Here is a 26805-nt window from a genome sequence, read left to right on the forward strand (position 1 = left end):
TCCCAAAACCAAATGATACACAAAGAGGAGGTTTAGCAAGAAAATGAGACTAGGTAAGTCTCTTAGACACAGAGGTAGGATAGAGAAAAATACTAACAAGGAAAAGAGACTTTGTGCATATTTGGTTTAGGTAAAACACTCAACCGGGCCGGACAGCTACCTAGCCCTAGGGTGCAACAAATGTGCAACCCAATACCCATAAGGTAAGGGGTATGATGCCAAGCCGAGCAAAGTGTTCTTCCAAAACCAAACAACGCACAAAAATGAGGGTTTAAGACCTATGAGACTAGAGGTGGTCTTCTAGAGGTTAGGTTGATTCATTAATGAGACAATGCCTGTCTCCAAAGATTTGGATCTAAAAGACTAGGCAAGTCTTTTGAGAAAATAGAATGCTATTTGGACTGTGTAAGTCTCCCTAGAGATGGGCTTGGGCTAGCGCCTTCATTGCCCTACAAGAAAAAAAAGGGATTCTAATATCTAAAGAGAATTAACAGCAATCTATAAGACTGTGTTAGTCTATCAAAAAGAGAAGAAAATGCTACCAGATAATCGCAAATTTTATTCTAAAAACAAATCAAGTGCTAAGCAAAAGAAGAATATACAATTTAATTGCAATCATAAAATGATAACTAACATTAATTAGTCCAGACCAGCCGCTGGATAGCCTAATAAAGTGAAAAAAACAATATCAAACACTTCTAAACCAACCACAAACCCCAATACGGGGACTCCAATGAAATCAGATGATGCCAAAGTAATCATCTGATATCATATACACATGATAATATTTCTAATCCCGCCTTGAGATCAGACAGTACCCATGTCGATAATATCGAATAGAGTAGTCATCTGATCTCCTTCTTCTTATTAACAATTTATTTAAATAAAAAAGGAATGAGTATAATGAACTTTGATATAATCTCACCTGAACAATCCATTTATCTTCAGACTCTAACTCAAAATTAAATAAGAGGAAAGAAGAGGGGATAGGGTATTATCATAATCCAATAAATCTCTCTAAAGGTGGGCTTAGGCTATCGCCTTCATCGCCCTTTTAATGAAAGGGATACAAATATCTATATATGTCTGATAAACTAAACATTGATGAGCAACATTTGCATGAAGTAATGAACATCATTTCTATACTTTTAACCGAATCGAATCACAAATATAGAGTATAGAAAACAATGAATATCGATTAGGCATTGCTAATTTCAAATCGCTTGATGACATAAGAAAATATGAATCATTTAGAGAATGGGTACAATATGATTTTCCAAATGAACAAGTTATCTAAAACATTTTAAAACATGAATAGATCCCATTTTTACCAAAATAGCTTTAGATATATGAATCAACAAATTTCTAAAATGAATTTCTCTATAGCTAAAAAAAAAATTCATATTCTGAATTTAATATTTGGGCTAAAAAAATCTGTGCTAAGTAAGGCAGCTTTATGAATCAAAATCCATGCCAAACAAGGGTAACAACATAGGCTCCAATCTGTGCTAAACAGGGGTAGTAGCATGGAGAGAAAAAAAAAAGAAATTTATGCAAACACTAGACCAACTTCATGAACAGAATTCGTACAAAATTTGTGCAAAACTGAGTTGTTACATGCATGGAAATATGCAGGGAATGAAACACAATTCATAAACAGTTTGCATACAAAACTGGGCTAATATGTACATATATGTGTAGAAATTATGGGCTGGAATATGAACATATTTGTGTGATAGTAATAAGCTGAAACATGAGAAGGATTATGTGTCAAACAGGGATAGATTATGTGCCAAAACAGTGGACAACTTATAAGTTGAACAGAGGGTTAATTTCAAACAGATTTTTATATCAAACAGTGAACAATTTATAAGCCAATCAAAGGGTTGATTTTAAACAGATTTTTATACTAAGCAGTGAACATTTTGTAAGCCAATCAGAGAGCTGATTTCAAACAGATTTTTATACCAAACAGTGAATAGCTTATAAGCCAATCAGAGGGCTGATTTATATGCTAAAATACAGTGGCTATGCGTTACAGGGTAATAATCATGTGCCTTTTACCTTAACTAAAAAAATAATCTCAATTGCAGAATATATAACAAGTAGTGATAGTAACTATACATTTGATGGACAACCATTATATGCTCTCTATCTTAGTCCAAAGTCGTAGTTATGAAACACACCATAAATGAAACATCAATTAAGTATTGTAAAAAATTGAGGGCTGTTTCAATAGGAACTAACTATGCAAAAATTGGAAATGTTTCGGTACAAAATTGAGGTAAATTTTAGTGTAAAATGAAATAGATTAATGAGCAGATTTCATATGCAAATCTGATATAGATTTCTGGGCAACCTTTATGTGCAAAAACAAATTAAAACTGTGACAGATTTGTACAAAACCGAAGCAGATTTATGGCAAAACAAATATCAAATTATGGGATGGATTTATGTGTAGAAGACAATGAGCTTAATTATAGATTAGCATTACACAAAAACTATACTGAATAATGAACCAATATTGTAAAAAATTTGGGATGATCTGTAAACAAGATATGTGCAAACAGGGAACTGATTCATTGAACTAAACTATCACATAATAAACTGATTCAACAAGGGTTAAAACAAGGGCTGTTTTTGGATAGAAAGTGGAGGGCATAAATTCATAAAACATCAGCCATGGTCATTTCCCTGTTCAAAGGACCATATAAGGGCTGCTGTCAATCCCAACGAAAGATGGGAACTATATATACTTGAAATGAAAGAGTGTTACAATGCTAAATTGAAATGAAAAAAAATGTACCTGATAATGTTCCAAGTGGCAAACACATGAGCTACACTATTAACACAACATATGAGCTGAAATGGTAAATGCAACTATACAATAATGAAATGGTAACTGTCAAATGCCAGAATGAAGTCTACGAACATATTAGCAGAATATGTTTGTGGAAAGTTATAACTGTGAAATGAATGAGCACTTAAAAAAATAATAATTATGCCTCAACATTCATGACATTACCACACACACATTTGGTAGTTAAGCTCTATCCTATCCATATCTCATAGTATATGTTCTAAATCAAAATTTTAACCAAAACAAAATGAAGATTTATTATCTTTGGAAATTAATATAACAAAAGACTTAGATACCAGGATTATGAAGATAGCAAGCATGTATTTGAACACTCAGGTACATGATCAATTTTTCGAAGAACTTAACAAGAAAAATCTTAGAAATTGAACAATCATCTAGTAATATATATATATATATATTTTTTTATCCATATGTATTGCCAATATTTTCTTCAAAAAACTCAAATAATATTTAAGCAATCAAATAAACGAAATCTTTAGATCAAAACATCATTTCTCCTATATCTCATCCATTCTTCTTTCCACAAGTGTCCTTTAGAACTATTAAAGCTACTCTATATAATTTATTATTTCCACAGTTAATAATCAAACCCAAGGTTTATAATAGAAGCATCCAGCCTAAAAAAAATCAATCAATAAACTATACAAAAAAATATTTTCATCTGTTTCGAAGAACCTACCTCTTATACAAGCCGAATGAATGATGAAAATTTCCAAACTGAGCTGCTGTCGACTAAAGCTTCATCACAAATTTCCAAATCACTTGCAAATCTTTATCAACTCATATTATTCTTCTTGTTTTTCTTGATTTTTATGAATAAATGTTACTGATGACTCCAAACTCCAATGAAATTTTCTGCTAACACAAGAACTTTCCAGAAATTGTAAAAATTGCTTGAGAAGAATGAAGATTATTTAGATCTTTGCCTTGTACATGCAGATCTAAGATTTCGAAGGAATATAGCAATAGACTAGTTTAGATCCGAAATTTAAAAGGAAGTTAGGGTTTCTAATGGGGAAATGAAATGGATCAAGGCTCTAAGAACATGAATAGAAGCAATTGAAGAAGAAAGAGAGAAAGAAAAAAAAAAAAAAACACAAAACAAAGTTATAGCCGAGAGTTTGCTGGAATTCGGTCAGATTCTCGCCAGTGAAGAGGAGTATCCTAGGGTTTGGATCTAGGTTTGACAATAAGGATCAATGGTGAAGATGAAATGACAGACCGGCGATCGGGGTATTACCGGAGCAAATCGGAGAAAATGATCGGAAAAGATGGGTTTCCGGCGAGATCTACTTTCTCTCACCTCAGAGCTTCTCTCTCTAAAAATTAGGAAAAACTAATCTTTTTTTTAGAAATCAGCTTAAATGGCTATTTATAGAAAATAGAAGTAGGTTGATATCAGCACTACTAATTTTGATGAGCGCACAAACGCGCGAACCTGCCCGGATAATGCACCCTTCATTTTTGATATCTGCACAAACTTGCCTTGTCTTTTCCGAATTTTTTTGTCGGATTTTTCTGAAATTTTGCCGGGGCATTTCTGAGGTTTTAAGGCTTCTAAAAAAGTATTCATGGGTATTTAGGGGCTTGATTTGACTTGGATTTTTCCTAAAATACAAGGATTTTAGGGGAAAATGAAAATTTAGTGGGCCACCCTTCATTGCACTATACACACTCTCTCAGCCTTTTTGCTAGGCAAACGAGCTCCGATCTCGATGAAATTTTGCAGGGGGTTAGGAGAGACCCTCATCCAGCCTAGGGTGAAGTTTGGAACCCTAATGCTGAGATTCGGATGGATTTGGCAAGAGCCGGAAAGGTTTAGGGCTTAGTCAAAATGGGGTGTCTACAGATGCCCCTCTTTGGCAGAGCGTGCTTGTCGCGCGAATGTCAAAGTTGAACAGACGTCACATTTTGACTAGCCCCAAAATTGATTTAGAGAACAGGATGGAGAAAATGATTTGGTGAAGGTTGGATTATAATAGGGTTGGTTTGTTAGGAATGTTGGTTTTCTGCTCAGAGGCGGATGGTTTTATGCTCAGAGGCAAATGGTTTACGCATGGAGGTTGAAAGGTTTTAGCTTAGATGCTAGGGAATTTTAGCTCGGAGGCCTGAGTTTTTGCACAGAGGCTTGTTTCTATGTTCAAAATCATGGTTTTATGCTCAGAGGCGAGGATTTATGCTTGGAAGCAAGGTTTTATGCTCAGAGGCAAGGATTTATGCTCGGAGGCAAGGTTTTATGCTCGGAGGCAAGGAATTTATGCTCGGAGGCAAGGAATTATGCTCGGAGGCAAGATTTATGCTTGGAAACAAGGAATTTATGCTCGGAGGCAATGATTTATGCTCGGAGGCAAGGATTTTATGCTCGGAGGCTTGGTTTTATGCTCGGAGGCAAGGAATTTATGCTCAGAGGCAGAATTTTATGCTCGGAGGCAAGGATTTGTGCTCAGAGGCAGGGTTTATGCTCGGAGGCAAAGTTTTATGCTCGGAGGCAGGGTTTTATGCCCGGAGGCAAGGATTTATGCACAGATGCAGATGATTTAATTTGAATGCTTGGTTTATTTACATTTTGTGGATAGAAACTCCACTGGGGATTATGAGATAGATTTTCAATAAGATGATAAGAAAGACTCTCAGAGGAATTTGACCAAAAACTCTACTGAAGCTCTTCTTATCTTCATTTAATGAAATTAATTATCTCAATTATCAGAGCTCACTTGATATCTTTTATAACCTGAACAGGTTATAAAAGATGCCCCTAGTACGAATTTACTTCCATGACAAATTCATAGGAGAACAAACATAGGGAACATTGTAGAAAAGGTTTTCATTTCCTGAATTTTTGAAGTTACAAATCTTTTCAAATACAACAGACTGAATCTGATAATCTTCTTCTCTTTCGGTCCGCTGCCAATACTTCGAATGGTCTGAGTACTATTCTTCTGAATTCTGTTCTGCTCTGTACAATTTTCAAGGATCCACAACTTCATCATTTTTCCATCACTCCAACCTCGGAGAGACATTGACCACACAGGACTCCCCACACAAGACTTTGGAGTTTAACCTTGACTTTGACAAGGACTGAACTGTGGCTAACAATAAAGGAGGACTTCGACCATGACTTGGATTCTAAGAGAAACTGAATCTGCTTTTCAGCCTGATAAGTATTTTAAAATGGTATAGTCTACCACTTCTTAGAATCTTTTAAAAACCATATTTAAAGGTGTTTCATTCCTTTTTTCAGGTTTTCCGTCATGGTTATTATCCCTTTGGTTTGCTTAGTCTTAACTCCTTAGCTTATAGAGTGTCAGAAGAATCTCTACTGGCGCTTACTCAGACTTCAGAGTAATGCCTCAGAAGAAATGAAAGTCTTGCTGGCATTCAGAGATTTTGTCCTTTTGAAGTCACTGCCATGACCAAATCGCCTTTTCAGGTTTTTGATTTGGCGGGCTGCATGCCTTATATTTTGCCTGGACTGTCTGCCCTTGCAGATTTTCCATCCAGCAGGCTCTGCACCTTGATTTTTGCCTAAGCCGTCCTTTCGGGTTTTCAACTTAGCAGGTGAATGACCCTAATTTTTGCCTAGACCGCCCTTTCGGGTTTTCAGTCTAGCGGGTCTAAGACTCCATCATTTTTTCTTTCTTTCTGTTTCTCTACAAACCTTGACCTAAAATACACCAGAAGGACTTTTAGGTAGGCTTGGGTTCAAACAGGTTACATATTTTTGGTTTGTTTTATGTATTTAACCGAATCTGGCCCTCCAGACTGCCTACGTATCCCCAAAGAAAATGGGAATCAGGTCCGCGTAGTTCGCCCATTTTTGGGGTTTCAAGGATTTTTTGTTTTGTTCTTTCTTTCATATTTTCATGGATTTGAAAGATTCGAAGGATTTGAAGAATTTAACCGAACCCGAATTAATCAGGTGGCCTACGTATCCTGTAAAAAGGAATCAGGTCAGAACGTAGTTCAAGCTTACTATCTTTTATGACGCAAGTCATAAAAGATGCCCCTGGTTTGTGTTTGTCAAAAAAAAAAAAAAGGATTTTTTTTTTATAGGCCCAAAGGGTTTGCAAACGGTATTTTGACTTTTGGGTTGTTAGCTTTTGGCTCTGATCGATCAAGGATGGCCTCCTGGTGTATTTAAGCATAGTACTTCTTTAGTTGGTCCAGGTTTGTAGGTTCTGTTAATTTTTCACCATTTTCATTGAGGAGTCTTACGGCTTTTCCAGGCAGGACTTCATCAACAATGTAAGGACCAGACCAATTTGGCCTGAATTTTCCTCTGGGATCGAACACCGGTGCTCGATAAGATTTCAAGACGAGATCTCCTGGTTTTAGGTCTCGAACCTTGACTTTCTTATTGAATGCCCTTTCGATTCTTCTCTGATACCCTTGGATGTGGTATAAGGCTCTGAGCCTCTTTTCATCAATCATCTGCAATTCATCATGTCTGGCTTTGGCCCACTCAGACTCTGGCAGATTCGCTTCCATCATAACTCTTAAAGAAGGGATTCTCACTTCAACAGGGAGGACTGCTTCCATTCCGTAAACTAGAGAGTACGGAGTTACACCTGTAGAGGATCTGATCGACGTCCTGTAAGCCCACAAAGCATACGGGAGTTTATTCGACCAATCTTTATAAGTTTCTGTCATTTTGCTAATAATAACCTTGATGTTCTTATTAGCTGCCTCTACAGCACCATTTGTCTGCGGTCTGTAAGGAGATGACTTATGATGCTTGATTTTAAATTCTTCGCACAAGTGCACTACCTCTTTCTTGAAGTGAGATCCATTGTCAGAAATCAACTCATGAGGTACTCCATATCTGCAAATGATGTTTGCACGGATGAACTTCGCAACTGTATTGGAAGTTATGGAAGCATATGAAGCAGCTTCTATCCACTTCGTGAAATAGTCAATGGCCACCAAGATGTACTCGTGCCCACTTGACGACTTAGGATAGACTTTGCCAATGATATCAATCCCCCATACTGAAAATGGCCATGGCGAGGTCATAGAATGCAGCTCTGACGGAGGCACATGAATAAGATTCGCATAGACTTGGCATTTATGACATTTCTTCACAAATGCGAAACAATCTGTTTCCATTGAGGGCCAATAGAAACCGAGTCTAAGGATCTTCCTTGATAGCATTTTACCATTCATGTGAGGACCACAAACACCTTCATGTGTTTGTTCTATGAGCTCCGCAGCCTGATCTTCATCAACGCACAGAAGCTGAATCCCATCAAAGGATCTTCTGTACAATTCTTCACCACAAATGATGAAGTTAGCGGCGAATCTCTGAAGAGTTTTTCTCTCTTTGCTGGAAGCTTCAGGGGGATGCCCCTTGCCTGAAATGAGATTTCGGATATCAGTATACCACGGTTTTCCATCTGGACATCGCGCTGATATTTCAATGGCATTTACATGCGCTGGAGCCCATTGCGACCTCACAGCTAAAGGCTGGACCTCCATTGTCTCAGAAATATCCAACATCGAGGCTAAGGTAGCCAAGGCGTCTGCAAAATGATTTTTGGTTCTCGACAGATGGGTAAATGTGATACTCTTGAATTTCTTGGCCAGAGATTCGAGATAAAAATTATACGGGATCAATTTTGATTCTCTTGTCTTCCAATTACCATTGGTTTGACAAATTATCAGAATTGAATCTCCAAATACATCAATCTCTTGGACTTTCAAAATTAAAGCTGCCTCAAGTCCTGCGATACAAGCTTCGTACTCTGCCATGTTATTTGTACATTCGAATTGTAACTTAATGGATATTGGGATGTATTCTTTCTTGGGAGATACAAGCACTGCTCCTATTCCTTGTCCTCGATTGTTAACGGCTCCATCAAAGTACATTGTCCATCTGGTACTTGGAATTTCTTCTTCAAGTTCCATGATCTCTTCATCAGGAAATTCAGCCTTCAGAAAAGCATTCTCCTCAACAGGAGCATCAGCTAGCTGCTCAGCAATAACCCGTCCTTTGACAGATTTCTGAGTGACGTATGTGATGTCAAACTCAGATAACAATAGCAACCACCTTGCAGTTCTTCCTGTAAGGGCGGGCTTCTCGAATAAGTACTTCAACGGATCCATCCGTGAAAGCAGAAATACCTTATTCGATAATAGATAATGCCTAAGCCTTTGAGTCGCCCAGACTAATGCTAGACAAGTCTTTTCCAAGATAGTGTACTTTATCTCGTACTCTAGCATTTTCTTGCTGATGTAGTAGATAGGCTTCTCCTTCTTAGATCCTACATCTTGCTGAGCAAGCATACAACCCATCGCCGTATCTGTGATGGACAAATACATCAACAATGGTTGACCAGGAATGACTGGGGATAATACAGGAGGCAAAGACAAACACTGCTTGACCTTTTCAAATGCTTCCTGACATTCTTCATTCCATTTCTTGGAAGAATTCTTTTTCAATAATTTGAAGATGGGTTCACATGTCATAGTTAAATGAGATATGAATCTCCTCAAGTATTGCACTTTGCCAAGGAATCCACGAATTTGCTTTTCCGTCTTTGGTGGTTGCATTTCTTGGATAGCCTTGATCTTCTGAGGGTCCACTTCGATTCCTCTTTCACTGACCATAAATCCAAGCAACTTCCCTGATGTGACCCCAAATACACATTTATTTGGGTTCAAGCGAAGTTGAAACTTTCGGATTCGCTCGAAGAACTTTCTCAAAGCGATTGTATGCTCTGGCCGAGTCCTTCCTTTGACAATCATGTCATCTACATAGACCTCGACCTCTTTGTGAATCATGTCATGAAGAAGAGTTGTCGCAGCCCTCTGATAGGTAGCTCCAGCATTTTTGAGGCCAAACGGCATTACTCGGTAACAGTACGTCCCCCATTGAGTAATAAATGCCGTCTTCATCATATCCTCAGGCGCCATCTTGATCTGATTGTAGCCTGAAAACCCATCCATGAAAGATAACAGAGCATGTCCAGCAGTGTTGTCTACCAGGATATCGATGTTCGGAAGAGGAAAGTCATCTTTTGGGCTCGCCTTATTCAGATCTCTGAAATCAACGCACATCCTGACTTTTCCATCTTTCTTGGGCACAGGAACTATATTTGCAAGCCATTCGGGATATTCCACTACTTCAATGAATTTTACTTCAAGTAGCTTCTTAACCTCATCATGAACTTTCAACTCCCATTCTGTTTTAAGTTTTCGGAGTTTTTGCTTATTCGGCTTGATGCCAGGAATTAGAGGTAATTTGTGTTGCACAATGTCCTCACTCAATCCCGGCATGTCATCGTAAGACCAAGCAAAAACCTCCTTAAACTCTTTTAGCAAGGTGATTAATTCTTCGCGCTCTTCAGGAGATAAAGTTTTGCCAATCCGAATCTCCCGAATTAAAGTTTCATCACCTATATTTACGGTTTCAATTTCTTCTTCGAGTGGTTTTGCTCGGCGAATCTCCTCTTGTTGAATCATGTATTTGATTTCAAAAGGAGTTTCGTCGGCTTCCTCGTTTGAGGGGGAGTCTTGATTATTATTATTATTAGTTATTTGATCAGGCTTTGAAGCAGAATCAGAAACAGAATTAGAAATAAAGACAGGATCGTACACAAATGAATCTTTTATTTCTTTTGCAGAATTGATGATTACATCGAATGATTCACCCACATCGGGCGTTACAGACTCTGAATTCAAATGAAATGACATGTTGACATCAGTATCAACATATACAGGACTATGTACAAATGAAGAATCAGTGAAAACATCTTCTGACCGAGACTCGACAGGAACCGACTCTTCACCACCTCCGAGAACTACTCCGACCTCTATGGTACCTGCATCAAAAGAAAAGTTAGAAATGACAGACTCTGGGTTGAACTCAGAAACTGACACATTTTTTGAAATGACTGACTCTTTTGAAAGGACTGGACTATACTGGAGGACTACTTGGGGTATAACCTGTGCGGTCCAATTGTCTAAAGGTCCAGTGGCTGGAGTAATGCAATCCCTTGGGCTCGTGAAGGGCACATCTCCTCCAATCATAGCGACGATTGGGGCCTCAACCTGATATAGGGAGTCTAGGAGATGCGGCTCAATATTTTCTGCCCAATCTGCAGCTGGTTTTTCTGCTATCGAAGCCAAGGCAAACTGCTCACTGTAGAAATCTTCTGACAACTCATCTGTGAAGAAGATCTCTAACCCTGGAAGCCTCTTCCCAGTCTTATCGCACCAGGTCTCAGGAAAACCATAGAACGGACAGTCTGCCCCTTCTTTTCTGAATCGGCCGTTCATAATCATGCTGTACGGTCCTGTCGGAAATTCTGTACCCCGACGACGACATTCAGCCCACTTCATCATATAACGCTTCATTTCTTGAACCTCTTTCGGAGTTGGCTCGTACCCTAACCCGAATAATCCGCCGACTGCTTTCAATTCCGGCCACTCAGTTGGGCCCTGCAGATTTCTTCCCAGACCAGTTCCCGGGACATAACCATACTTTCGCATTATCTTCACCACTTGAGTGTTCGTGCTTGATAAAAACATTATCTCTTCATTCATTGCTTCCCCAAAGGAAATTGTAGAGATTTCTAAAGAAAAACCGGTTAAACTAACATCTCTTGATTTTTCAGGGTTCAGTTCAGATGTTATTTGTCCAACTTCCGGCTCAGGGTCTCCTCGGACCGTTATCACTTTGTTATTCCTAACAAATTTCAACTTCTGATGCAAAGTTGAAGGAATAACTCCGACCTTGTGCAGCCAAGGTCGGCCCAGAAGAAGGAAGAAAGAAGTCTTTATATCGAGTACTTGGAATTCAACCTCAAAGGTTTCTCCCCCTATTTCGATATCGGTGGCCAGTATCCCGATCACGTCTCTTCTCGTACCATCGTATGCTAATATGCCTTGCTCAGATGGTATGAAGTTGTTGGGCCCAAATCCCAAAGTAACAGCGGTGCTCAAGGGACATACGTTTAGAGCAGACCCGTTGTCTACTAGTACTTCAGGTACCCTTTTCTTGTTGCAGATTATAGTAATCCTGAGAGGTCGAGTGTGATCTCTACCCTCCGGAGGCAAATCCTCATCAGTGAAGGATAAAGTCTTTGAGGCCCTTGCCATGGCAACTAGACTGACTAGTTCGTCAGGAGTAATCTCGACTGACACTTGGGATGCGTTAAGCTCTCGAAGTACAACTTGTCGGTGCTTTGGGGATGCCATCAACAAACCCCAAATTGAAACATTAGCTTGTGTTTTCTTCAATTGTTTCAACAAGTTGTCTTCTTCTTCTTCTACAGTCTGTCTTTGCCTCTGATTTTCTGATGCTCGGGCTATTTCGGCAGGATTCTCAGCTCTGAGTTCAACTGGCTTAAAGACCCGACCACCACGTGTGACATGACGAAGCTCGTCACACTGATCCTCTAGAAGCAACAAGTCTTCTTCCTCTAGTCTCAAAACATAGGGGACTTTTTCTTTCATCTCTTCTTCCTCCTCACTCTTGAGGACATAAGAACAAGAACACTCAGAGGATCCTGTTAATCCTTCATCTGGAAGGGACAGTATGTAAGGTTTCTTGTTTTCAATCGCTTCGTCTTCATCATCCCATCTCAGAACATATGGTCTATCAGAAATAACCGCACAAATACGGGAGTGATCTAAGAGGATTTCTTCAGTGAAAATGGCATACACGTTCGGGGGAGGCATTGCATGTGTAGGCAATGGGTTTCGAGTGACATTCGGTGCTTCAACGGCAAGATCCTTTGCTTCTATCATGTCTTGGATCTTGTGTCTTAAAGCCATGCATTTGTCAGTCAAATGCCCTGAATTCTGATGATAATCGCAGTACTGGTCCTTCCTCCAATACTTGGGCAAAGGGTTAGGAAGCTCTCTAGGTTCCAACAAAGTAATCTTTTTATCTCTCAGCAACTTCTTCAAAGCCACTGATAAGGAGTAAGGGAGGGGGTCAAACTGACGAAAAACCTTCTTTTCAATAGGCCTCCTGACTTCAGTCACCGTTCTGGATGGTGGTTGATCATAACCCGGTGGTCTGGCATAACTGGAAGGCCTGGTATAGTTAAGATTGTGCACCTCCTTCGGTGTCACAATAGGTCTTTTTCCCTCTCTCACATCAGACGAAGATCTTGATCTTAGTCCCTTGGACAAAGCATCTTCGATTTGAGTCCCTGTTTTTATCAGATGATTGAAGTCCAGAAAATACTGAATAGCCATGTGATGATAGTATTGCGGGGATAGGTTCTTGACAACAATCTTAATTTGATCGGCATCTGATAATCGATGTGTCATCTGCGCCGCTTTACGCCTCCATCGGCGAATGAAAGAAGTGAAGGTTTCATTATGTCCTTGTTTCAGCGCCTTCAGATCTCTTTTTGTCACATCTATTCCCTCCTCCATGGAGAATTGCTCAACAAATCTATTGGCAATATCCTCCAGAGTTCTGATCTCTTCGGTTTTCAAGCTTAAAAACCATTTCTTTGCTGTTCCAGTAAGAGATCTAGGGAAAAGAAGAGCAATCTGCTCTGGAGTAAGCCCATGCTGCTGTAAGAGAGGAATAAGGGCTTTCAGATGACTCTTGGGACATCCTGTCCCATCATACTTATCATGATCCGGCATCTTGAAATTAGGAGGTAGCACAATTCCCGGTATTATCATATACTCGGCCATGTTTAATTTTTTCGGACCCTGCATTTTCATGCTCTCCATCTCCTGGGCCATCTTATCCAACCTATCGACTATCCCCTTGCCTTTATCCAGATGGGGGAGACAGTTCTCTTCTTCATACTGCTCGTCATCAGAATGGTCAAAGACTGGCAACACAGGAGGCTGAGCCATCATAGGAGGTGGGCGAGGCATGATTGGGGTTTGCTGAGGTGCAGGATTCTTGGTAGTAGATTCTCTGTCATTCTTTAATCGGGCTATTTCTTCATTAATGGTACTCAATTGTAACATTATCGCTTTCATCATCTCATTGGTGTCCATACTATTTTGCCCATTCTCTGCCATCGTTTCAGGGGTTGGTTGGACGGGTGAAAGTATTTCTTGAAAATTCAAGGAAGGCGATAAAGGAGAAGTAAAAGAAAAAGGTGACAAGGATTGTCGGCTCAGCCTGGAATCAGATGTCTGACGGGACCAGGTTGGTTTTGAAACGAGGATTTTCTTAGGAGCAATGGCTACTCAATCAAAAATCCTGAAATGGAAGTATAATCACTAGATTAAAATTTTGATAATCGAGATAAACTATCTTGATCAAACAATGACAAAAGAAACAAAAACACACTTTCATTAATAAAATCCAAATTGTGATTACAACGGATGAAAAAATTAAACTCTGATCACAGCTGGATAAACAGACTGACAAGAATGGGAAATGCAGAAATCGGAATAACAAAACATGATATGGATCTTCAAAGTTCCTCAATCCGAGCTCTCCGGCTTGCGGGCTCTTCCGATATTTCTCCACGTCGGAATTTGCGAGATAAACCTAACCTCCTTTCTATATTTTTGTTTCCCCAAGCAGCCACAATGGATCGGACGAGATCAGGAGTAAGATCTTCACAAAGAGGAGGGACTATGATTCCGGGAGGACATGGAATTCCCGTAATCTGATGGAGAATTCGAATGGGTGCATAAAAGGAAGACTTCTCGGTACCCATGAGGTAAACAAATGAATGTGGGTAAGTGCTGGTAAAAACATGGAAACATGAATGACTTACCCAGCGAAATTGGCTCTCCTCTACATGTTGTAACCAATTGTGCCATTCATCAACGGACTGAGGTTGGTTGGCTATTAGTTTCCATGTATGGAAATTCTTCAGGGTATACGGATTTTGTTTTTGTCGCTGAAGAATTTGAAATTTTTCACCAAGCCAGACATACAACAACTTCACACACCCACAGAAATTGTCTTTGATATTTTGGGAAGCAATAAGATCTAGTCCCAAAAAGGTCTCTGCTAACATGGTAGGAATGGGATTCCTCCCTTTGTTAATTTGGTCTACCACAGTTAACAAGGTTAACGGAGCAACACGAGGGTTTTTCCGAATGACATATCGCGCAAAGACACTAAAAATCAAAGCATTGCGTCGACAACTCTGAAAACGAGAGTTAGTAGGATCGACGTTTTCAGAAAAAAGGGTGATGAGGTTTTGAACTTGCACACACGTATCCGTTAAGCATGAAAGTGCATCAACGGTTTGATTTTTGAATAGCTTGCAAAAAATGGAATGAGAGGAATCTATGTTCGAAGATTGTATCCAAAGTCCATCTGTTGGGAGCTCTAATAAAGCACACCAATCTTCGAATATAGGACAAAGCTCGAATGATCCAAATCGAAAAACATGAAGATTAGGATCCCAGGATCTAACGGCTGCTTGGAGAAACTTCCAATTTATATCGGAAACACTCAAATGACTGAAGGCACAGATGAACCGATCAGCCATACTCCTATCCGAGGATTCTAGCGGAAGAGCCCCAATAGTCTCGCTTATCCAGCCTTTCAACAAATTATTCGCCATGATTTAACCTAAACACAAAGAATAGGATGGGATAATTAGGGAATGGAGAAAAACTTGGAATAAACAAAGAATAAAGATGGACTTAACCAATAATCACAAGAAGGATATAATTGGCGACATCAAATGTTCCATTGATGATCAAAGATGATCAGAAACTCAGGGAAGAGACCACGGTCATAAAATGACAAAAGTAGATCATAGACCGGATCTAAAACTGAAAGGTGGACGACAAAAATGTACGATCAAGAAGATCAATAATGATAGACTATGGTCATAGAGACAGCAGACAGGCTATCGACCATATCTAAGACAGGACGAACAATAATCTGAGTAATACAACAAAAGAATGGATAAATGAGGTTTGCATTTGAAGGATGAAAACAGGTAATATTTATCATCACTGGGTCGAGGAATAAACCATAGCTATGAGTGTGACAGGTAGAAGCCACTAGCTAGGTTTAGATCTGAAAAATGAATATACACGATTGATTGATTCAAGCCCAGGAATCTCTACTAGAAAGTAGGTCCTAAACTTATAATCAAAAGATATAGGGACAAAATCTCCAAGACTAGAGCAAAAGATAGGCCACGACCATGAGAGGGCAAGTAAAAGCCACTGGTCGGGTCTAGATCCGAAGAACAGACTGATATGCCTAATTTGATTAAAAAAAGGAAGCCTCACTAATGAGTAGGCTCTAATCTGATAATCAAAATATAGATATATACATATATATCATAACCAGGGGCACCAGCCCTAAATATGATTCCATAGAGTCAAGAAGCTTGACTCAAGACAGACATGTGAGTGTATTAGGATTGCGATGTAGTCACATAAGGTGAGCTACAATAATCTAAGAAATAAGACATGGCTCCTAAATCTAAGCTCCAACATGTGTGAGCAACACATGTTCGTCCTTATATGAATGCAATATATATATAAGCACATGCAGATCCTAATTGGGTTTTACTAAATCAACATATATATCCATGTACATAATATATGTAAAATGAAAGTAGAGCTCCGGACTCAATCAGGTACTATGCATATGATCCATACTTTAAGTATATAACACAAGTACACCGAGTGTTATATACAGTATGCTTCATTGCTCACCGGCTGCTGTAAACACAAGTACACCGAGTGTTTACGACTGCAGCACTGGCGCATAGCTTGGTAATAGATACAACAGCACCATCTGGATAGTGATATCCCATGAGGCACGCATTATATCTATCCCGTGGAGCCAATAATAAGAAAATCAATAAAAGAAAATGAAGAACAAAATGATGTATGCTGTGCAATGTGTGAATCCCTTGTTTTAAACACCTATCTGGTGCCCCTGGATTCTAAGCGATTAAATTCCCATTTATAATGATTTCAGCTCAAAATTCTTCAAAATTAATAACAAATGGCATTTTAACAGAGTTAGGCAATGTTCCAAGAACTCCCCAGCAGAGTCGCCAGCCTGTGGACCCCGATCCGAGAGAGTCCGCGGTGAGGGACGTGTGCCCCCACGCACTAACTGTCTCTATGGATCATCCACGTGAATGGAGAGCTCTACCAAGGAACTCTCGAAAGAAAATGCCTCTCACAGCATGAGTGGCAATACAAAGGTGAGATACCTCTCGATTCGGGGACTAGCCCAGATTCGAGGCGTACCTTAAACAAAGAAGAGTCGCCATCCAAGGAAAAAGGCAAATGGGCCCTGGATCCCATACTATGCTCTGTTGCAACGGATAACCAGAGATATAAAATAAGGTTCGTGCCTGGTTACGAATTCGGAAGGTCTAAAGAGCACCTCATCCGCCCAAGTGCAAACACCTGGTCTCTTATGCCATTTACTTAATAATTTTGAAGAGTTTTGGACGAGAATCATATGAAATGGGAACACAAATCTCCGAGAAGACGTCTATCTAATCATGCATGTCTCGGAGGAATAATAAACACACGTAAAAGAAATAAAAGTGTCACCTGAGAAAAACTAGGTTATAAGTGACATGCCTAATGAGTGTCTAAGTTCTGATGAACAAACACATGCACGACACACCAAAAAAGTATAAGGTCTGCGCAATAAAGTAAGAAAACACTGCAAAACATAGAAAAATGACTCGATACCATACAACCCTAAGACTCTAATCTATACCTAGGCCCGAGTCTTTAGATGATCTGATGTTCATCCAAAGAAGCCTACGTATCCCCGCCTCCACGAGAATCAAGGCAACGTAGTTCTTCGCACCTATTCTAAGCTATGATGCCTAAGATATCTAGACCTCTATCCTAGACTCGATCGAAAAGACCAGACTAGTTCTTAAAGCTTCTTGTGTGATTATTTAAATTCCAATGGATTGTAGATTTTAGGACACCCTATATGCCTTAACTAAATGCAGGTTAGCCCTCAGCTAATGTAGGTGGTTCCTATAATCTATGTGTAGCTAGGCTGTACGCCCTAAGGGAAACAATGGGATCACTAGCGTATCCAAGACTTAATCATCACTCGGCGATATGAATCGCCAACTGACTGGACGGAGGCGCTCCTATAACTCTAGGACAAACTCCTAACTCTAACACAAACACAAACAAACCACACAATACATCAAAGACAAACTCAAAACTCTAAAACTCTTTATCTAGGACAAACTCCTAACTCTAGAGGAAGATCTTGTTGAAAACAAGGTTTTGAAGATTTTTGGTATTTTTTCTTAAAATGGGTAAATGATTTACTTACAAAGGTTTGGCTGGACTTGAGATAAGAATCTCAAGCTGCACTACGTACCTCGTGGAAGAGGATCAAGCCAACGTAGTTCGAATACGATTTTCCAAACTACTCCTAAATGACTCAAGATTTTTGAGATTTTTGGATTTTCAGATGTTTTTGTTGTTTTTAAGTGTTTTTGACTCAAGGGGGACAAATCCTATCATCATAAGGGGAGGACAGACTCCTGATATCCCGCAAAGGTTGGACAGCATCCTATGCTTTGCGGGGGAAAGGAACAGAAACACAGCTCTGCAAGGGTTGGACAGCATCCTATACCTTGCAGGAGCGGATAGAAAAAACATGATACGATGAGAGGTTTGATAAAATCCTAACTCCTATGATGATAGAATTTGATTCCTGAACAAGAGGACTGACTCTCTAGACTAAGGACGGATTCCTATGCTAGTGGGCTAACTCTGAAAATAGGATTCTTAAGAAGGAGGTGCTAATGAGACAAAGCCTGTCTTCTAAAAGAAAAAGAGATAAAGAAGGGTGCTAGTGAGACTATCAAGCTGAGATAAAACTCACAAGTAATAAGGGAAGACCTTGTGCATATTTAGCAAAGGTAAAACATCCAGCCGGGCCGGACAGCTACCTAGCCCTAGGGTGCAACAAATGTGCAACCAGATACCCATATAGGATAGGGGTATGAAGCCAAGCCGAGTAGGATGTTCTCCCAAAACCAAATGATACACAAAGAGGAGGTTTAGCAAGAAAATGAGACTAGGTAAGTCTCTTAGACACAGAGGTAGGATAGAGAAAAATACTAACAAGGAAAAGAGACTTTGTGCATATTTGGTTTAGGTAAAACACTCAACCGGGCCGGACAGCTACCTAGCCCTAGGGTGCAACAAATGTGCAACCCAATACCCATAAGGTAAGGGGTATGATGCCAAGCCGAGCAAAGTGTTCTTCCAAAACCAAACAACGCACAAAAATGAGGGTTTAAGACCTATGAGACTAGAGGTGGTCTTCTAGAGGTTAGGTTGATTCATTAATGAGACAATGCCTGTCTCCAAAGATTTGGATCTAAAAGACTAGGCAAGTCTTTTGAGAAAATAGAATGCTATTTGGACTGTGTAAGTCTCCCTAGAGATGGGCTTGGGCTAGCGCCTTCATTGCCCTACAAGAAAAAAAAGGGATTCTAATATCTAAAGAGAATTAACAGCAATCTATAAGACTGTGTTAGTCTATCAAAAAGAGAAGAAAATGCTACCAGATAATCGCAAATTTTATTCTAAAAACAAATCAAGTGCTAAGCAAAAGAAGAATATACAATTTAATTGCAATCATAAAATGATAACTAACATTAATTAGTCCAGACCAGCCGCTGGATAGCCTAATAAAGTGAAAAAAACAATATCAAACACTTCTAAACCAACCACAAACCCCAATACGGGGACTCCAATGAAATCAGATGATGCCAAAGTAATCATCTGATATCATATACACATGATAATATTTCTAATCCCGCCTTGAGATCAGACAGTACCCATGTCGATAATATCGAATAGAGTAGTCATCTGATCTCCTTCTTCTTATTAACAATTTATTTAAATAAAAAAGGAATGAGTATAATGAACTTTGATATAATCTCACCTGAACAATCCATTTATCTTCAGACTCTAACTCAAAATTAAATAAGAGGAAAGAAGAGGGGATAGGGTATTATCATAATCCAATAAATCTCTCTAAAGGTGGGCTTAGGCTATCGCCTTCATCGCCCTTTTAATGAAAGGGATACAAATATCTATATATGTCTGATAAACTAAACATTGATGAGCAACATTTGCATGAAGTAATGAACATCATTTCTATACTTTTAACCGAATCGAATCACAAATATAGAGTATAGAAAACAATGAATATCGATTAGGCATTGCTAATTTCAAATCGCTTGATGACATAAGAAAATATGAATCATTTAGAGAATGGGTACAATATGATTTTCCAAATGAACAAGTTATCTAAAACATTTTAAAACATGAATAGATCCCATTTTTACCAAAATAGCTTTAGATATATGAATCAACAAATTTCTAAAATGAATTTCTCTATAGCTAAAAAAAAAATTCATATTCTGAATTTAATATTTGGGCTAAAAAAATCTGTGCTAAGTAAGGCAGCTTTATGAATCAAAATCCATGCCAAACAAGGGTAACAACATAGGCTCCAATCTGTGCTAAACAGGGGTAGTAGCATGGAGAGAAAAAAAAAAGAAATTTATGCAAACACTAGACCAACTTCATGAACAGAATTCGTACAAAATTTGTGCAAAACTGAGTTGTTACATGCATGGAAATATGCAGGGAATGAAACACAATTCATAAACAGTTTGCATACAAAACTGGGCTAATATGTACATATATGTGTAGAAATTATGGGCTGGAATATGAACATATTTGTGTGATAGTAATAAGCTGAAACATGAGAAGGATTATGTGTCAAACAGGGATAGATTATGTGCCAAAACAGTGGACAACTTATAAGTTGAACAGAGGGTTAATTTCAAACAGATTTTTATATCAAACAGTGAACAATTTATAAGCCAATCAAAGGGTTGATTTTAAACAGATTTTTATACTAAGCAGTGAACATTTTGTAAGCCAATCAGAGAGCTGATTTCAAACAGATTTTTATACCAAACAGTGAATAGCTTATAAGCCAATCAGAGGGCTGATTTATATGCTAAAATACAGTGGCTATGCGTTACAGGGTAATAATCATGTGCCTTTTACCTTAACTAAAAAAATAATCTCAATTGCAGAATATATAACAAGTAGTGATAGTAACTATACATTTGATGGACAACCATTATATGCTCTCTATCTTAGTCCAAAGTCGTAGTTATGAAACACACCATAAATGAAACATCAATTAAGTATTGTAAAAAATTGAGGGCTGTTTCAATAGGAACTAACTATGCAAAAATTGGAAATGTTTCGGTACAAAATTGAGGTAAATTTTAGTGTAAAATGAAATAGATTAATGAGCAGATTTCATATGCAAATCTGATATAGATTTCTGGGCAACCTTTATGTGCAAAAACAAATTAAAACTGTGACAGATTTGTACAAAACCGAAGCAGATTTATGGCAAAACAAATATCAAATTATGGGATGGATTTATGTGTAGAAGACAATGAGCTTAATTATAGATTAGCATTACACAAAAACTATACTGAATAATGAACCAATATTGTAAAAAATTTGGGATGATCTGTAAACAAGATATGTGCAAACAGGGAACTGATTCATTGAACTAAACTATCACATAATAAACTGATTCAACAAGGGTTAAAACAAGGGCTGTTTTTGGATAGAAAGTGGAGGGCATAAATTCATAAAACATCAGCCATGGTCATTTCCCTGTTCAAAGGACCATATAAGGGCTGCTGTCAATCCCAACGAAAGATGGGAACTATATATACTTGAAATGAAAGAGTGTTACAATGCTAAATTGAAATGAAAAAAAATGTACCTGATAATGTTCCAAGTGGCAAACACATGAGCTACACTATTAACACAACATATGAGCTGAAATGGTAAATGCAACTATACAATAATGAAATGGTAACTGTCAAATGCCAGAATGAAGTCTACGAACATATTAGCAGAATATGTTTGTGGAAAGTTATAACTGTGAAATGAATGAGCACTTAAAAAAATAATAATTATGCCTCAACATTCATGACATTACCACACACACATTTGGTAGTTAAGCTCTATCCTATCCATATCTCATAGTATATGTTCTAAATCAAAATTTTAACCAAAACAAAATGAAGATTTATTATCTTTGGAAATTAATATAACAAAAGACTTAGATACCAGGATTATGAAGATAGCAAGCATGTATTTGAACACTCAGGTACATGATCAATTTTTCGAAGAACTTAACAAGAAAAATCTTAGAAATTGAACAATCATCTAGTAATATATATATATATATATTTTTTTATCCATATGTATTGCCAATATTTTCTTCAAAAAACTCAAATAATATTTAAGCAATCAAATAAACGAAATCTTTAGATCAAAACATCATTTCTCCTATATCTCATCCATTCTTCTTTCCACAAGTGTCCTTTAGAACTATTAAAGCTACTCTATATAATTTATTATTTCCACAGTTAATAATCAAACCCAAGGTTTATAATAGAAGCATCCAGCCTAAAAAAAATCAATCAATAAACTATACAAAAAAATATTTTCATCTGTTTCGAAGAACCTACCTCTTATACAAGCCGAATGAATGATGAAAATTTCCAAACTGAGCTGCTGTCGACTAAAGCTTCATCACAAATTTCCAAATCACTTGCAAATCTTTATCAACTCATATTATTCTTCTTGTTTTTCTTGATTTTTATGAATAAATGTTACTGATGACTCCAAACTCCAATGAAATTTTCTGCTAACACAAGAACTTTCCAGAAATTGTAAAAATTGCTTGAGAAGAATGAAGATTATTTAGATCTTTGCCTTGTACATGCAGATCTAAGATTTCGAAGGAATATAGCAATAGACTAGTTTAGATCCGAAATTTAAAAGGAAGTTAGGGTTTCTAATGGGGAAATGAAATGGATCAAGGCTCTAAGAACATGAATAGAAGCAATTGAAGAAGAAAGAGAGAAAGAAAAAAAAAAAAAAACACAAAACAAAGTTATAGCCGAGAGTTTGCTGGAATTCGGTCAGATTCTCGCCAGTGAAGAGGAGTATCCTAGGGTTTGGATCTAGGTTTGACAATAAGGATCAATGGTGAAGATGAAATGACAGACCGGCGATCGGGGTATTACCGGAGCAAATCGGAGAAAATGATCGGAAAAGATGGGTTTCCGGCGAGATCTACTTTCTCTCACCTCAGAGCTTCTCTCTCTAAAAATTAGGAAAAACTAATCTTTTTTTTAGAAATCAGCTTAAATGGCTATTTATAGAAAATAGAAGTAGGTTGATATCAGCACTACTAATTTTGATGAGCGCACAAACGCGCGAACCTGCCCGGATAATGCACCCTTCATTTTTGATATCTGCACAAACTTGCCTTGTCTTTTCCGAATTTTTTTGTCGGATTTTTCTGAAATTTTGCCGGGGCATTTCTGAGGTTTTAAGGCTTCTAAAAAAGTATTCATGGGTATTTAGGGGCTTGATTTGACTTGGATTTTTCCTAAAATACAAGGATTTTAGGGGAAAATGAAAATTTAGTGGGCCACCCTTCATTGCACTATACACACTCTCTCAGCCTTTTTGCTAGGCAAACGAGCTCCGATCTCGATGAAATTTTGCAGGGGGTTAGGAGAGACCCTCATCCAGCCTAGGGTGAAGTTTGGAACCCTAATGCTGAGATTCGGATGGATTTGGCAAGAGCCGGAAAGGTTTAGGGCTTAGTCAAAATGGGGTGTCTACAATAGCTTTTCTGCGCTTGAGTACAGGAAACAAGGGTGGGGCCACATTTTTGGGTGATCCTAAGCATTCATTTGAAAGGCCCCATCGTGGATGGGTGTGTACCAAAAATCAGCTTCATTGGATCATCATAGGGTGTTCATTTGTGGGGGTGAAAATGGACAGATATTATTTGTCCACTAATCTATCCATGAAAGAGCCTTCCAAATGAATGCTTTGGACCCCCCCCCACCCAAAAATGTTGGTCCAGCCCTATTTTTTCACTCGAGCGCAGATAAGCTTATCTGCGCTCAAGCACAGAAACCCTTAGATCGATAAGATAACTTATTTGTTCCGTCGACCAGAAACAGAGTGCGGCCCACGTTGTTTGGGTGATATATATATATATATATATATATATATACACACACACACACACACACACACACACACACACACACACACACACACACACATACTCATAAGGAAACTCATGCAATGGATGCAAGAGATGGAAAAGTAATTGTGGTCAAATGTGAAAGAAGATGGACACCATTCGATTTGAAAAAAAACCCTCATATCTACTACCATTTTATTGTGTATATAAACTGCGTAACAAATAAGTATAATTGATCAATCGTGCTACATATAGATTGACATTCAAAGGAAATACGCATGGCATTCAAATGGAAACGTAGTCAAAAGTGGAAGAATATGGGCACTATTCGATTTTCCAAAAAACAACATATCTACTACCATTCTAAGGAAATTTGTTTAGCATTCAAATAGAAATATTAATTAGTTATTGTCAAAGAGGAAACCCCATGTCCTTTAAATAGTAAAACACCTCAGCTGTTTACTATTGAAAGATAAGAGAAAAGAACATCCACATAAATTTGTTTTCATGAAAAATGGTTTTAATTCAGCTATTATGCGGAAACATCATCATGACTCCATGATGTTGTTTTGAAGAGATAATGATTCCTAGAGAGAACTTGCTTTTAGAGATAATGATTCCTCTGTTTTGAATATGCTTTGCACCTCCATTGCCAAATATGTGTCCCAAAGCTTGTTTTAGGGTCTGACAATCTTATAGCCCAACCAGAGACAATCTTGTCCAGGATAAGATTATGTAGTTTCAGAAGAAACTAATTTTCTTGTGAGTAAACAATATCTTGAGTGGATAGAAAACCATTATAAGGGGGGAGTTTTTCAGACGTAGTCATAAATAAAATATTGTTTTTTAATGGTATATAAAAGATAGTTATCAGAAACAACAATATGATTGCCAATGTTACTCAAAATCTTTCTCCGTCTAGGAAGTTTTGAAGAGTATGAATCCATTGTAAGATTTTTCGAAACTGCTATGGCCTCATCTTGCCATTTGTTAAACGTGGGTTTATAAATCTCTAAATGCTCTTAAATAAAGCCAAACTAATGGGATGTGGTTCGCAAAAGTAAAGGAGATAACCAGTATGCATTTGTTTTCTCATTAAGTCACTCCATTAAGGGAAGAGGGAATATGGCATTATAAATACATGGGTTTGGTCCCCATCTCATCACGAAAGAAAAAAGAGAGGTAGAGAACACCCATTGTTCTCTTACCATATGGAACAAGTGATAGAGATTGGAAACCAAAGTTGACGCTCTGACTGCCAAAGGAGGCAGCACATCCGACAATCAAAACAACATAGTGCAGGACGATGATCAAAGATCCAAGGACATCATGGCTTCAGGTAAAAATCATAACCCTTCAGTGTATCCTTCATTGTGGTATCATAGCACCAGGGTTGGAGTCTTAGTTCCTTGGATTTCCTTTTGTTGGTTTTCATTGTTATGTAATAGATCCGACGGGTTTTCCAATTACCGTCGTTAATTAAAGTCTTCATCGACATCGTCACATTCAGTGATCAATCACGATTGATCTTGAAAAAATGCAAATGTGTTGATGAGATTCTAATCTAAACAAACCATGAAAATGAATTCAAAATAAAGGGACAATGAAAAATGGTTATGTGGACCGCTGTTAGAAGTCATCGTTTTTCGAACATCTCATGGATGTCAATACTGGATGAAAGAAATGGTGGTTGTGGCTTTACTCGTTGTTTACTGGCGATCAGATCATATATAAATAATTTTATGTTGATAAAAAACCTTCTTATGAAATTTCAAGATGATTCGACGGTTGGATTGCTGGAAACAAAAGTGATCAGCCCAACCATTAAAATTGTGACCAGTTGTCGAAAAATTGCGACAGGAGAGATTTCCTGGCATTTGGATTATAAGAAAAATGATCACTCTCATCCAGGTATCTTCTCCTAAAGTTTCTGAAAGGTCCAACAGTTGTTTTTCTGGAAAATTCCATTTTAAAGGCTGAGAAAGAAAACTTTTTCGGTATTATGGTGGTGATTCATTTCGTGGCCGGATTCTGGTTACTCGCAAATGGCAAAACGACGTTTTGAAATTTTGGTTGCGGCGACCAGATCCTAACAATATCTGACTATTTGTATGAGTAGCGATGGATCATTACAGAAAACAGACATATACACAAAGCTTGATAAGAAGACAGATTTTTGGATTGTAACTTGAGCCTAGTCTACTTAAGGGCATAAGCCCAAAGCTTAGCCCACTTGTGGATAAAATCAAAAGGTGAGGCCAAGCCCATATTCTGGCTCATGAACCCTTAGGCCATTTTTCAAAATAAGGAAAGTTTTAATTATATAAAGAGTACTTTATACATGTTTAGGCATGCATGTATTTTCTTCTTGTTGTTAATGTATGTCTAAATCTTTCTGATGCGCTTTTAAAGAACTGAAAATTTTAAATTCTAAGTACTTATGTGACCACCAAAGTGTACCTGAACATGAGGGATTTGAAATTTCAAATAAAGTTTTATCAATTAAATTGCATAATAAAGATCAAGTGACATCAAATTGCATTTATTTCTTTGAAATGATGTATCACTACGAAAGAAAGGCCATCATGTTCGCGAAATAAAACGGAATAGAATAACAAATATATACATTGGTTTAAGTGGCTTTTAATGCTCAAAGGCATAGAGCTAGCTTGCACTAATGTGTGTCTTATTAGTTCTATGGTGTTAATCACCAATCGGATGAACCACTAGCATATTATCATACTCACCCAAAGGAGAGACTGTAATGATGGGATGGGTTATCCGTGAAGGTAAATCATAAAGATTAAAATTAGATTTACTTTAAGAAATTTTAAAAATTATGTGAGCATTCATTTATTTCTTTATATGCAGTTTTTTCTTCACC

At 38.0% G+C, this 26805-nt stretch overlaps 1 protein-coding gene and 1 long non-coding RNA gene across 2 annotated transcripts in view; both read right to left on the minus strand.

Moving 5' to 3' along the window:
- The window catches only part of LOC143886123 (uncharacterized), a 29403-nt gene extending 24947 nt beyond the window's left edge, over positions 1–4456 (minus strand). The window contains exon 1 of the long non-coding RNA XR_013253686.1: positions 3561–4456. This is a non-coding gene — a long non-coding RNA (uncharacterized LOC143886123). The remainder of the gene's footprint in view (positions 1–3560) is intronic.
- A 6236-nt stretch (positions 4457–10692) lies between these two features.
- LOC143885830 (uncharacterized) lies at positions 10693–13879 on the minus strand. Its single transcript, XM_077389885.1, has 3 exons — positions 12155–13879; positions 10826–12064; positions 10693–10701 (listed from the first exon to the last, which is right to left on the minus strand). Exons 1-3 carry the CDS (start codon positions 13877–13879, stop codon positions 10693–10695), a joined length of 2973 nt encoding a protein of 990 aa, XP_077246000.1.
- Positions 13880–26805: the final 12926 nt, after the last annotated feature.

This window comes from Tasmannia lanceolata, unplaced genomic scaffold, assembly GCF_043159265.1.
Source record: "Tasmannia lanceolata isolate RefF3 unplaced genomic scaffold, GAP_Taslan_0.1 ptg000011l, whole genome shotgun sequence".
NCBI classification, from domain to species: domain Eukaryota; kingdom Viridiplantae; phylum Streptophyta; class Magnoliopsida; order Canellales; family Winteraceae; genus Tasmannia; species Tasmannia lanceolata.